At 40.0% G+C, this 13719-nt stretch overlaps 2 protein-coding genes across 3 annotated transcripts in view; both read right to left on the bottom strand.

Annotated features, from left to right (window-relative positions):
* LOC112577145 (deleted in malignant brain tumors 1 protein-like) overlaps positions 1-13719 on the bottom strand; it is a 128262-nt gene that overhangs the window by 49071 nt on the left and 65472 nt on the right. The window lies entirely within an intron of this gene.
* The window catches only part of LOC112553709 (scavenger receptor cysteine-rich type 1 protein M160-like), a 42341-nt gene that overhangs the window by 18213 nt on the left and 10409 nt on the right, over positions 1-13719 (bottom strand). Inside the window, exons 7-19 of the mRNA XM_025221107.1 lie at positions 13365-13477; positions 12417-12731; positions 11257-11574; positions 10505-10683; positions 8063-8222; positions 7470-7802; positions 4293-4466; positions 4039-4170; positions 3315-3508; positions 2570-2687; positions 2025-2129; positions 1467-1676; positions 833-1141 (exon numbers count right to left, since the gene is read on the bottom strand). Coding sequence (XP_025076892.1) covers positions 833-1141; positions 1467-1676; positions 2025-2129; positions 2570-2687; positions 3315-3508; positions 4039-4170; positions 4293-4466; positions 7470-7802; positions 8063-8222; positions 10505-10683; positions 11257-11574; positions 12417-12731; positions 13365-13477 — 2660 coding nt within the window. The remainder of the gene's footprint in view (positions 1-832; positions 1142-1466; positions 1677-2024; positions 2130-2569; positions 2688-3314; positions 3509-4038; positions 4171-4292; positions 4467-7469; positions 7803-8062; positions 8223-10504; positions 10684-11256; positions 11575-12416; positions 12732-13364; positions 13478-13719) is intronic.

The raw sequence follows: 13719 nt of genomic DNA, 5'->3' as shown, positions 1-13719 counted from the left end.
CTACTACTACTACTACTACTACTACTACTACTAATAATAATAATAATAATAATAATAATAATAATAATAATAATAATAATAATAATAATTGGACATTTATAAAGTTCAACATCTCAGACAAAGGCGGATTCATTGCACTAAACAAGATCACAAAATAGTGACAAAGATGTAGAAGGAAGAACAATGTAAAGACTCGCTGCATTCCGGCAGTAAAGGGCAATGACTGTAGATGTAACGATAACGACTCCAGAGAATTAGGTTAGAGACATCTGGGAGTATACTGAGTAATCTTGAAAATATAAAGAAATGTTATTATATGAAACTGTAAGAGGCTGATCATCACTTCAGTTTACTCAAAGCAGCTCAAAGTCGCTTCCAAAGCCAGTGAAGCACGTAGGGTAGAATCCAGTCAATAGATCCGAACAGTTTGCACTTCAGATAACATTACATACATTATATAAATTATATACCTTATATACAGTACTATTGCAGGCTATAAAAGAGAGGAGAAAGAAGAAACACATGTAAACATAAATGTTCAACACTTTTATCCAAAAATCAAAGCACGACCACAAAACATAAACAAAATCAGACAGCCGATCCTCTCAGCCTGTTAGGAAAAGGGACGGAACACTCATTCATTAATCAAATCAAATCCGACTTTATTGTCTGTCAAGGAGACCCAAGACAGAAATTATATTATATATACAAATAATATTTACAAATATAAAATGAAAATAGTTATGATAAATGGATAAACATTTGAATACAATTTTGTCATCATCATCACAGCAGCAGCAAACAGTTATTGGACAAGTGTTTCTCCTCTGACCTTCTATGTCTGAACAAGTGACTCCAGCGGAAAGCTTGGTTGAACACTGCGACACGGCAGCCAGGGTCTTGGGGCAGTCTCTCAGGAAGCGCTCCGAGCCGGTACACTGTACATCAGTCATCCAAAATAGATGTGTTGAGACATGATGCTTAAAAGCCTGACCCGCCAGGAAGCCCAGCTCCCTGCAGTACACCCTGGCGTCGGTGTCGTCCCAGTTGTCGCTGCAGATGCGGCCCGTGATGCCCATGAAAGTGACTTGCACCTCGCCCGAGTTGTAAGTGCTTCCACCGTCCAATGAAAACGTGTACCCTGAGTAGCAGAACACGGAGGATTGTTTACAATAGCAGCTCATTCTTTTTATTTGATTAGAAGAAGAACCGCAACTACATTTGGAGAAAACACATGTATAAAAAAATTGGTTTGTCATGACGAAATATGGAAACAGTTCTTTCATGAATAATTCAGAAGCATACATCTGTCATGTAAATGTGTGGAAACACAAGCTTGCCCTGCATATATCTGGACCACGGATCGGTCCTGCGGAAATGTGGAAACATTTTGTCACGAGGACGTAAAAAGCATAAAGCCCAAAATGTGTGAGCTGTGGTATTGAAGCCAAAACGTTTGGACCTACCTGTAGGAGCAGGTCCCTTGTAGCAAGCTACTGAAACAACGTCTCTCGTGCAGTAATTAAGACTTTCAGGAGGGCTGTGACTGCAGTTAGTCAATGTCTGCTCTCTTCCCGTACACTGGAAGTTTTCGGCAATAGGGGTGGAATATTTCCCAAAAGGGCTGCAGCACAGGTAATAGCCGTTGTCGTACCCGAGATCTCTGCATGCGACAGCTGGCACGACATGACGACACTCACAGGTTAGGGTTAAGGGTCAATTGAAATAATCCATCTTATTTAATTTTTATTAAACGGACATGTCAGCTTCTTTTATAAAGGATAAAGCAAAGAAAAAACCCCAATATCTTTTAGATGGAGTGGATAAAAGTAGATTGCGATGGGAAAGAAAATGACAAATAATGCAGCATACTGAAACGTGTTAGTATTGTACTTAGACTATACGTATGTCAGAAACTGCATTACTATATAAACCATAGAATACACTTTAGGTGTTGACAATTGTAATCTGGATCCCGAGACTGCTGTGGGTGTCATCACGTGACATGGGGATGTGCTGCTTACCGGTGTCCTCCTCACTCCATCCACCATCACAAATGGCCCCCCAGTGTTTGTTGTAGTAGATCTGCACCACTCCCGAAGACACAGAATTTCCGGAAGATAAACGTGCTGCAGAGTTTAAATGAAATAATTTAATTGACAGTTAAAGTTTAATTGATCTTTCTGCTACTCTTGGTAATTGCAACGTTTTCTGATTACTATTGTGTCTCTTACATTAAAATTTACAAAAACGTGAAATATCTCATGTTGATGATTCTTAAAACGACTTCGTCTCTTAAAAGAAAAATATGTGAATCTATATATATATTTGTGTGTGTGTCCTTTTTGCGTGAGCGAGATAAAAATTGTGCAGGTGGTTCAAGAGGAATGAAAAGAAACAGGACGTTGTAACAGCTGTATTGAATTGGACTGTTCTTGAATTGTTGACTCTGGCCTCATATGCTTTACTAGAGAATTGGAATCTCTTTCATGTGCTGAAGTTTTAATATGCACAATATATTTTATATACAAACTGCAGATATCATTAACAGACGTTTTCAAGTATTTACTCGTGTTGTAGCAGAAAACATATACATCCCATCCTCTTCCAGAACTGGAATTCCAACTATTCGAACACTCAAACAGACTTTGCTCATAACCTTTGCAGTAGATGCCGCTCATCAATATCTAACAAAGACAGAACAAACTCTAGTTAACTCTGTATGTATCACAGCAATTCACAGAATTCAGCTGTCACGACTTTAGACAGTGTACGACTAGGACAGCATATTGGTAAAGACAACTGTTTTTAAGATGCTTTAAGATGTTTTTTAAGATGTTTTAAAATGCTGGTAAACGCCCTCAAATATAAGCTATAACAATTGTAATAAATATTTCATTGATTCAATTACTCAAAATTACTTAATTGACATTAACATCCGATGAATGTAATAAAGAGCAGCAATGTAGAAAAAATATAATTATTTCCAAGTAAATCTCCAATCAAACTTTCACACGATTTTAGCTAACCATGCAACTACCTTACATAGCAACAGAAGATCCAGTCTGGTAGAAGATTATCTGGTACTTGTTGAGGTTAAGAAATATCTACTATAGATCATTAGCTACTTTTTTTATCCAGGAATCGTCGCCACTAGACTGTTAGGTATTTATTTTAGAGCATATATATTATCAAAGTACATTAAGACTGCCTCAGAAAGACTACATAGGTATATATGTCCTGTTAGACTTTATTAGAACTTGATACGTGTCTTTTATGTCGAAACGCTCTAGTTAAATAATTCTTCTACTCACCCGGCCCATAACATGACCTCTTCGCATGTACTCGGGAGCGGTCTGCCCACCCATGAATCCAAGATGTCTGCAGGCAACTTCAGCATTTGTGTCCGAGAAGTAGCCACTGCTAATAACACGACCCCACTGACCCTCATACATGACCTCCAGGCGACCATAGTTGCGTCCGCCATCAGTGAGCCGCAGCTTGATGTCTAAAAGGGCAAGTGATTGATAATGATGATAAATGATGATGGATAGAAAATGATGGCTGGATGATGAATGGAGGATGGATCAATGGTCGATGGACGTATGGATGATGGTATGGATAGTGGATGATGAGGGATGGATGCATGGTGGATGACTGATGATGAGGGAAGATGATGAAGATGGATGATTATGACGATGAGTAGAAGATAAAGACGGATAGAAGATGATGGATAGATTATGAAAGGAGGATGAATGATGGATGGATAAATGATGGATGGATAAATGGTTAATGGATGTCGATGGATGTATGGTGGGTGGATGGATGGTGGCTGATGAATTGGGGTTGAGGGATGGAAGGAGTAAGGGATAGGAGGAGGAATGGTTGATAGACGATGATGACGATGATGGTGGTGTTAGTGGTGATGATGGCTTGACATAATTAATGTAAGCTGATGCTGTTACTTCGTCTTAGCAAATAGAAATGGAAGGAATGGGAAACGGCCTGATATTAACATTGGGTAGAGTAGCTTCTTACCCGATGTACGGGAGCAAAGGACCCCGGCAGCCACCTGTCTCTTCGAGCAGCCAATGCTGTCCTTAAAGGAGCACCCTCCCAGCGATGACTCCTGCCCTGAGCACTGGAAGTCTCCCACGAGAATAGGGGTTTCTAGAAAAGAAGTCCAATTAAGAGTTTCGGTGTCGCGAGACACATGCTGAGAGGGATGAGTAAAACGACTAAAGACATAATGACAAGCAATAAGGACTGACTGTTTTTATTGCAAAACATACCTGAGACGTTACTACCGTAGAATGTGACCCCGTGACTGTACCCAAGACCCCGGCAGGTGGCGTTAGCGTCACGATCGTCCCAGCTGTTGTTACACACCGGGCCCCACAGTCCATAACGGTTGACCTCCACCATGCCGTAGTAGCCTCCTGGTCCAGCAAGTCGCACTGTCAGTGCTGTCAACAGAAACATCTTTAGCTCTTAATAAACGAAGAAAGGCATCGGTCTTGCTGGGAAAACACATTCATTAAAATAATGTCACTGTGCGTCAGTGCGTGCGTGTGTCAGTGTGTGTGACTGATTAATTAATTTTTTAATTGCTTCAGCATAGCTCCAGCAAGGGTGCGGGCACCTGTCACTATATTTACATATTTTAAAACAGAATTCAATTGAAAACAAACCGATTTCTATAAACACATGCACAAGGAGCTATAAACAAAATTATGCATACAATATTACTACAAAACATCGAGACATATCACCACACACAAGCTCCTACTCGTACAACAATCACCATAGGCAACCAAATTTCATGACTATATCACATGTCAATATTAATTTACAAGCTTTTGAACTAACCAAGCTTACCAAAACAAGAAACTGAAAAGGCAAGGGAAAACAAACTAAAAGCTTAGTAACTACTAAACCACTAATTAGTTTTTTTAAAAGCTCTCATAGATATCTTTAGATATGTATAAAGAAACCTTCAACCAAATTTTAAGCCTGTAGCATATGTTAATATAAAGTTATAGGGTTTATAAGTAAACAAACTGTAACATAAACAAGGAACGGAAAAAGTGAGAACAGAAAGTTCAAGCTTAGTAGCTTTGTTTTATCTAAGCCTTTCATGTAATTTACCTGTTGAATAAAAACTATAACCATCTTTCAATGTGTTACTACACATAACTTTAACATAACTAATAAAATTAATTATTTTGTTCACTTTTAGTAAAGTCAACATGGTTGTGTTGTGTACCCAAATGTTGACCAGGCTTCAGAGAAGTACACAGTAATAAAAACAATGGTGTTTGCAAACATTGAGCAACACAGTTATAGGTTTAGATAGTTATATAGAAGTTCAGTGTCCACTAGCTTCATGGTTTTATGCCATCTATGGTCTTTTGCTCTCTAACATTTAGTGATGCTGTCTCACATATTGCTTTCAATTTTTGTAAGCATCTACTGAAGTAGCAGCATTAGTAGGAAACACTCTCATCTTTCTTAGCCTTCAGTTGCAGAGTGATGAGATGAACATCAAAATATAATTCTTTCATTAAAGAAATTATTTCAAAAGCTTGTAGCAGAGTATAACCTATTCTTGCGGCCCTATATGCTCCACTGGGGGGCGAATAGGAATAAGAAGAAGAACCTGTTCATGAAATCTAGAGATACATCATTGTGCACCAGAATTTGAGCAGCTGCTCATGTTCTGTTCCTCTGTATGCTAGGATTATTTTATGAATTACATCTGTAGTCACATGGATTAAAGATGTTTGATTTTTGTGGCTAGGTGGTTCTTTTTTTCTGTCAAAAATTTATGGGAAAAGCACCAGCTGTCTGGCCTTTTAGGGGGCTGACAATGATGTGCTCTCTAGATACTGAATGGCTACAAACTTGACTAGATAGCAGTTTTCATTCTATTTTTTAGGAATGTTATTCATAATTGTCTTCACACATTCTGTTTGTGACATTTGGTTGGAGTAAGACAATCCAACCCCCACCCAACCTTTGTTATCTGTGCAAATGATGTAAGCTCTGTTTCCCTACATTCCTGACAAAGTACATAAATAACTAGCATTGCACGTTCACTCAAGTTTGTAAATGTTCGCATCTAGTCCTGATTACTACCGAGATTTGCAGCAGAAATTAAAACTTCGCTTTATTTTCAGCTCGCTTACCACATGACTGACGGTGATTTCGACAGCCGAATTCAGTTCACTAAGTTACATTTTTTTTAGCTGCTACGACGGTCTAAGAATGTCCACGTGGTTTTTATTCTTTCGCACGTGGTATTGTGAGAAGAAATGAGCGTCTGACAGGCACAATGAACATTTAATATATAACGTTAATGTCCCAGAAAGAAAATACCCCAGCATTAGCTTTGAGTTACTCTCGACCTTGTTTACATCCGGAGGCCATGACAGTTGCCTTGTGGGATACCCGAACACTGCCGAAGAGTGTTCGTGTGACCTATGACCACGTCGAGGTCGGCGTTAGTGAATTCTGATTGGCTATATGCTAAGTATGTTACGCATGCATCCATATAAGGAAATTTCCGACCCTTTGTGTCGTCTAGAAAAGACCTCGTATCATAGCGTGGGGCCTTCTATGGGCCTTGAACCAGCCTTTGTTTGAAAGTTCATTCAGTGACCTTTCGTCCGGTATACGATGTGACGATGTTTCGCACGTGGTCGAGTGTGTTGCTATGTCCCAAACATTCTCTATTCTCGCTAATTCTGCGCTCGGGAAAAGTAAATAGGATAGAAGTAGGTGTTTTTATTGACAAAATAGACATATTTCTAGATTGTTTTATGAAAATCCACTCGGTGAGTGAATAGAACAGACTTTGAACTTTCACAATATGCCATAATCTCAAAATGGCTAAATCTTAAAATTTTCGACAATTTTTACCCAGGTGCTTGGCCTTAACTATCATAGCTAGCAAGTCACCCTAATCAATTAGTTCCTATATCCTTTTTCAGGATGAAAATTATAAAAACGCCAAATTGCATAATTTTCTTTTCGTTTGTACTGCGAAACAACATTTTCAGGTCTTGTCGACCATCACGCTATCCACGTATAATTCGCGATGCAAACAGATTTTGAAACTGTTATCCACACAATGGGAACTATTTTCCATACTTGTATACTATTAATGACAGAAAACAGCACTCAGTATTTCTCTAAACTTGCTTAAATTTGTGAGAGAAATATATATAGAGAGAAACAGAGAAAAACCAAGAGAGAATAGTGGAAATAATGAAGAAATGGGCTGGTAGAAAATGAGCAATAATGAGTATAAAAGTATACACGCTTGATGCAGCAATGAAAAAAAATCTAGAATCTCAGTTCCATTTCCTAATGCTTGGTCGAGACAAATACAGAAATATAACTAAAACAAAAAAACAACAACAAAAAACAGTACAAACATAATTTACTGAGATTTGTCCTTAACTCACTCTGTTCTTGGAGTGAAGTATTAGAACACAGGACGCTGGCGTATTTTCCAGAAGGGCAGACAACTGATGTGCTGACATCGCAGTCTGCTAGTGTAGCCTCATCACCCCGGCATCTGTTCACCTTAAAGCCGATTTGTCTGGCATCGACTGGGCCCGTACCCAGCGGTCCAAGCGCAGAACAACACTGAGGGCGCGCGTACAAGAGTCCCAGGGCCCTGCAGGCCACCTGTGCCGCCGTCTGGTCAAAGCCCTGGTCACACACGGCTGTCCAGGTGTCATTGGTATAGACTTCCACTCGCCCGTAATTCTCTTGTCTTGTCCCCGTTAATCGGACTAAAACAAATATCAGAGTCTGTTAGCAAAGTGCCAGATTTAACAAGGTAAACAGATGATAAAAATAGTAACAGAATCCATAGCATAAACAATTTATTAGTATACATAGAAATGATTTCTTTAATCTTACATTTATTAGACTATAGGTTTGTCCAACTGTTGACACCCTCAGAAGCCATTTGATAGTTAAAACAGTTTTGTTTGAAATGGAATAGGAATAGGGTGTCCCTTATTGTTATCTTCTCTAAGATGGTCATCACCTGAATCATTAAAACACTGAACTGCAGGACCATAACTGGAGTACGAGCAGCTTGTATACCGGTAGCCGGGACTGCTGAGTGACAGATCGCAGTCCAATAGGGATTGAGAGGATGTCGCTCGGGTGCAGTCTACGTGATTTAGCAGCAAGTAACTTGGACCCTGTCAGACAGACAATACCTGTATATAATAAATCCTGTCTGACAGACCGCATATTCTATAAACCTACACTTTAGATGTGCGAGGTCTGTGCTAAACACAATTACAACTCATATAGCCTGCCTTAATCTATTTTTGTATTTCGAGCATTCTGTCATGTCCTTCGGGAATGTACAAAGTGAGCTAGCCCATCAAACAAACCAGACAGTATACCTCACTGTAGATCTCAGTATACCAAGTGTACACCGCCGACTATTTGATGTCTAAAGAACACGAGTTTCGCTTTACCTGTACATATGCCATTTCTTTAGTTCCGATAGTGACACATTAAGTGACGCAGCTCGTCGGAATAAGAGCAGGTACAGTACTATTCAGTGCAAATGAAAATAGCGATTTACGAACTTCATTTATTCATTGGTGCATAGGAAGTTCTAAATAAAATATATAAACAATTTTAAATAATGCAAGAAAATAGTCCTTAGCCCGTCATTAGCTTGGCCTATAAGCTGAAGGAAGGTTATAGCAGTACCAAAGAAAGTAGTAACAATGTGTAGACAGTAGCAATTATTGCATAAACATAATAGTGATTAATGAGAAGTATTGAAAAGTAATGATAATAAAGTTTGTTTGTATAGCTCCTTATCCCTACTTTAAGGGCAAGCTCAAGGCGCTTCATAAAAATAAATTTTTACAGCGCAGTCTACAGAAAACTTGACAGTCAGATTTTCAGCCCTGTGGAAGTCTTCTTTTTAGTCGGAACATGATCACTTACACATGGAAAACATCAATGCTAGCTTCATATGAGGCCACCCACCAATGACAAGGATGTGTTCACAGTTGTACGGAGTTGGTTTTACAATCACTAAAAAATAGCCAGGTTCTGTTCAAGAATTTCCGGACTGAACTATTGCAGGCAATCAACAGCATGTTAGGGTAGTCATAGACTGTTCACAGGCACTGGTCTCCTACGACTGTGGAGAGAGAGAGTTGTGGAGGCCTGTGAGACATACCTGTCCGCTACCTGATATTAAAACATAGCTAGTCTTCACTGTCCTATGTATAACACCTTTGCTATGCAAGTATTCCTGAGCATGCAGTACACCCCGCAAGATTTATATGACCACTAGCTCTATACACAAAATGCATGTATATGTGACCGCTAGCTCTATACACAATATATATATATGACCTCTAGCTCTATTCACAACATATATGTGACGTCTAGCTCTATACACAAAATATATGTGACCGCTAGCTCTATACATAATATATATATATGTGACCTCTAGCTCTATACACAAAATATATGTGACGTCTAGCTCTATACACAAAATATATGTGACCGCTAGCTCTATACATAATATATATATATGTGACCTCTAGCTCTATACACAAAATATATGTGACCGCTAGCTCTATACATAATATATATATATGTGACCTCTAGCTCTATACACAAAATATATGTGACGTCTAGCTCTATACACAAAATATATGTGACCGCTAGCTCTATACATAATATATATATGTGACCTCTAGCTCTATACACACAATATATGTGACCGCTAGCTCTATATATATATATATGATCTCTAGCTCTATACACAAGATATATGTGACCGCTAGCTTTATTCATAAGATATATGTGACCTATAGGTCCAACAGATCGCTGTGACACAGGCATACAGCAGGTGATGGCAAGAACCGTAGACCATATATGCATGACTGTCCACAATTCATGGTGATGGACGAAGCTACAGTTATGAGGGAGAACAGTCTCATGTTGTAACCGACTCATCCGAGTATAGTAGGCGCTTTACGAGAAGGTGTGGCTGGACTGTGTTAAAGGCGTTGGAAAAATCCATGAACAGGACCCGAACAGAGGTGCCAGAGGTGTCCAAGTATTGTAGGATAGCATCTAAAAGAGTGAGAGTGATGTCAGACAGCTGAGATTAGGAACAAGCACAGTGCTTTGTTACTGATTAGTCTGACATAATGTGTGTCTGTCTTTAGCCTCATGTGACTCTTGAATCTGTGAACTTCAGCAGCTACTTGTTTTAGCAAGTCGTCCGCCCAGGGGCACGTGTTTGCTCTCAACGGCCCTAAGTTCACATTTACAGCTTTTAGTAACACAGAGAGTAGTAAATACAAATAACGTGTGTTTTAATGTATAGAAAATATTAAAGAATGGCGTGATGAGGGAATGATTTTTCGTTTAATTGTTGTATAATTAGTGAACTGGTTGTAGTAACGAGTACTTCCATAATGTGAGATTGTCACCTGACCTTCCCGTAGATGCCTGCGCCAAGGAACCGTCCAGATCTGAACCCCATACTCTTGCAAGCCACGGCGGCCTCCACGTCGGTCCAACCCTCGCTGCATATTAAACCGCTGTTGCCATAGTCCATCGACACCTCCAGTCGACCCGTCGTCTGTGTGCCGTTAACCAGACGGAACTGGGTGTCTGGGAAGGTAAGAAGAACGTAAATATACTAAGCAGCTTGTCCTTGTCTGGTGCATTACCTAAATTTTATTTTGTAAGCATATGCTTGACCTTTCCCAGCCATCTGTGGAGTCAGGAATCCATCCCAATCTTTTACTTTAAGCTCCACTGCTGTAACAGTCGACTATCCAGATGCTCTATAAGACCTCAATGCTCGCTTTAGTAGTTCATAATAGAACTTGAGGAAACTAAAGTCGTAGACTGTATCCGTATGCAACTGTTAGCACTAAGGGAAAAATGTTTAGCGACATCAGTAGTTCACATGGTTTATTAGCATGACATTATTAACAAGTATTTATCTATATTGACAAACAGCATGGTTTATCGACATCACCATGAGCTGTACCAAAGAATATGTAGGGGTAGTGGTTGTCACTACAATACTTGCTGAAACAAGGATAAGCGTGGATTACTTTGCTGAAGGACTGCATAGACGGTGTGCTTTATTCAGTTTACATTACGGACAAAGGATAACAGAAAGCTTATTAAACTGTATCAGGTTTCCACTATAAGCCCAGATCATCGGCCCCTTACCAGCCTCTCTGTTGCAGTAGGCGGCGGCGATTCCGGTTTTGCCGCAGTTGCTGACGTTTCCAAAGACGAGGTTCCGGCACAGACTGAGGTGAGACTCGCTGCCGTCGCAGTCAATGTTGGACAGCCAGCGGAGCGAGGAGCTGTCGTAGGACTTGTCCACCACAGCCCAACCCCCGGTGTAGCCGACCTCTCTACAGATGACGTTGGCGTCGTTGTGGTCGAAGCCGGATGGACACACGAAGCCCCAGTAGCCCATGTGCTGCACTTTGACCCGTCCATATGATCCTCTTGACACGGTGTCTATCTGGACTGTGTAACCTGCCGACGTTAAAGAAGTAGCAAGGTGTCTATCAATCTTTTTACCCTCCACAGTATGAGTTGTAAAGAGTTTGTCAAAGTATTATCGAGGATACTGTCATTACAACAGTTGTAGAATTTCAATGCCTTGGCTACATGAACGCTTGCACGCACACCTCAAAACGGATTATCGTAATGGTAACCATTTAAGGTTAAGGGAGGCCACAAACTATAGACCTTGGTCTATAACAGACCTGGGCAAAGGGCGGCCCGCGGGCCGGATCCGGCCCGCCTCCTGTCTCTGATCGGCCCGCCCGCTGGCCCGCCCGCCAGTATATATACTATATATACAGTATTGGGTAAAACTGAGTTAACTATATTAGTCCAGCCCTCTAAAACCATCCCAATTTCTCATGCGGCCCCTTGGGAAAATTAATTGCCCACCCCTGCTCTATAAGGTATGTGAAAATCTCTAGTTGCTTTTAGCTCACTTTGATCGCTTATTTTCAAGAAAGTAGATTATGTGGCGTAAAGTCAGAAGATTAATTTGATTTCTATTACATTCGTATTTCGTTCCTCATGTTCTTATGAACTATATAATAAGTTTAAGAATCAAAACTAGTATTCTCATAATATTTAAAGGTTTTCAAAACTTACTTTTTCACATTGTACTTTAGTTCTTTGTGCGATCCTAATGTTTTTAGTTTCTTTTCCTTTCTTCTGATAAAAGATTTTAAGACATGACATACAAAACCATGTACGGTGATATCTCACACAGGTCAGTGTGATGTTCATGAATTGGCATCTGCTTTCTGCTTGTATTTGGTTAAATCATAGGGCATATATTTCAGCCCAAATCTTACCACTGCCTGGTGGAATGTTGGAGCACACAATGGAGGCATATTTTCCAGACAGGCAGTATGTCCTTGTGTCGTAATAACAGTCGTTGAACAGAGCCTCGCTACCTGTACACCTGACACCGGACCGGACGATAGGCAGGGACTTATACCCGAACACCGAGCAGCACAGGTGGATGCCGTACGGGTAGCCGAGGTCACGGCAGACCACACTGGCCTCGCGGTCCGTGAAGTTGTCATCGCAGACCAGACCGTATGTCCTGGACGTGGTGTTGATGGGCACCTGTACAGCCCCGTAGCCCTCATTTTCAACTAGTTTCACTGTGAACAGAGAAAAACCTTTAGATGAGGATTTCCATGTCGGCGGAACTGTCGCTATGTTATAGTGTCACTAAGATGTACAGACCAGTTGAACTAACACCGAGTTGTGGTGTTACTAAAAATGATCAATATAAAACAACCCATGGCGCAAACCGATCAAAAAAATAACAAGCCTGCCAACCAGCAAACGAGTGTGGGGAACGAACAAAACAAAACCTTAAAATAAATGATAAACTGTAGCGGAAAAGAATGAGGTGCCTCAAACATAATATCAACATTAAAAAAAAAAAGAATATCTATATGAAATAAATCTTGAGAACTTCATTTACTTTCGCCAAATGCGTATATTTTTGTGCTTGTATAAAAATAATAATAATAAAAAAAAATAGAGTTGAAGCAAATCACTTCATTTCTGTTTTGAAACCCACTTCTTTCCATTTGGGCAGAATAGACTTGGTATTATACGTCAGAGAAAACAAGATATCCAACTGTCTGAACCAGATAATTTAGTATTAATAAACCATGCGTGTATTTTGCATCAGAACATGTTAAACCACCTATGTGACATGTCAAGACTAAATTCACGATATTCTGTCATGTGATCTTCATGTCCACACTATGTAACTCACTGACCTTGACCCGTGCACCTCACTCTTGGGATGTAGGATGGGGACGAGCAGAAGCTGTAGCTGACGTTGAAGTTTCTAATAGGACATTGCCATAGACTGTTCTCTGAACCTCTGCAACTGTTTACATAAGCATCCTAGTAAGCCAACAGTCAGTTGACTTTGAGAAGGTAAACTATCATGACCTAATTAAGTGTCTACATAGCGCAACAAATCGAGTCTACTGCTGAATCACTGTGATAATATCATGACTTTAACAAAGCAATTTACTGTCCTGTAGTTCTTCAAGACAATTTGGGAATTGCATAGCTACTGTTACGTGAACTGTGCTATTAGAAAGCCATACAGACTTAATCATACCA

Source organism: Pomacea canaliculata, linkage group LG1 (genome assembly GCF_003073045.1).
Source record: "Pomacea canaliculata isolate SZHN2017 linkage group LG1, ASM307304v1, whole genome shotgun sequence".
NCBI classification, from domain to species: Eukaryota; Metazoa; Mollusca; class Gastropoda; order Architaenioglossa; family Ampullariidae; genus Pomacea; species Pomacea canaliculata.
Note: the sequence above shows the minus strand (reverse complement) of the source record. Positions and strands in the feature narration are given on the sequence as shown.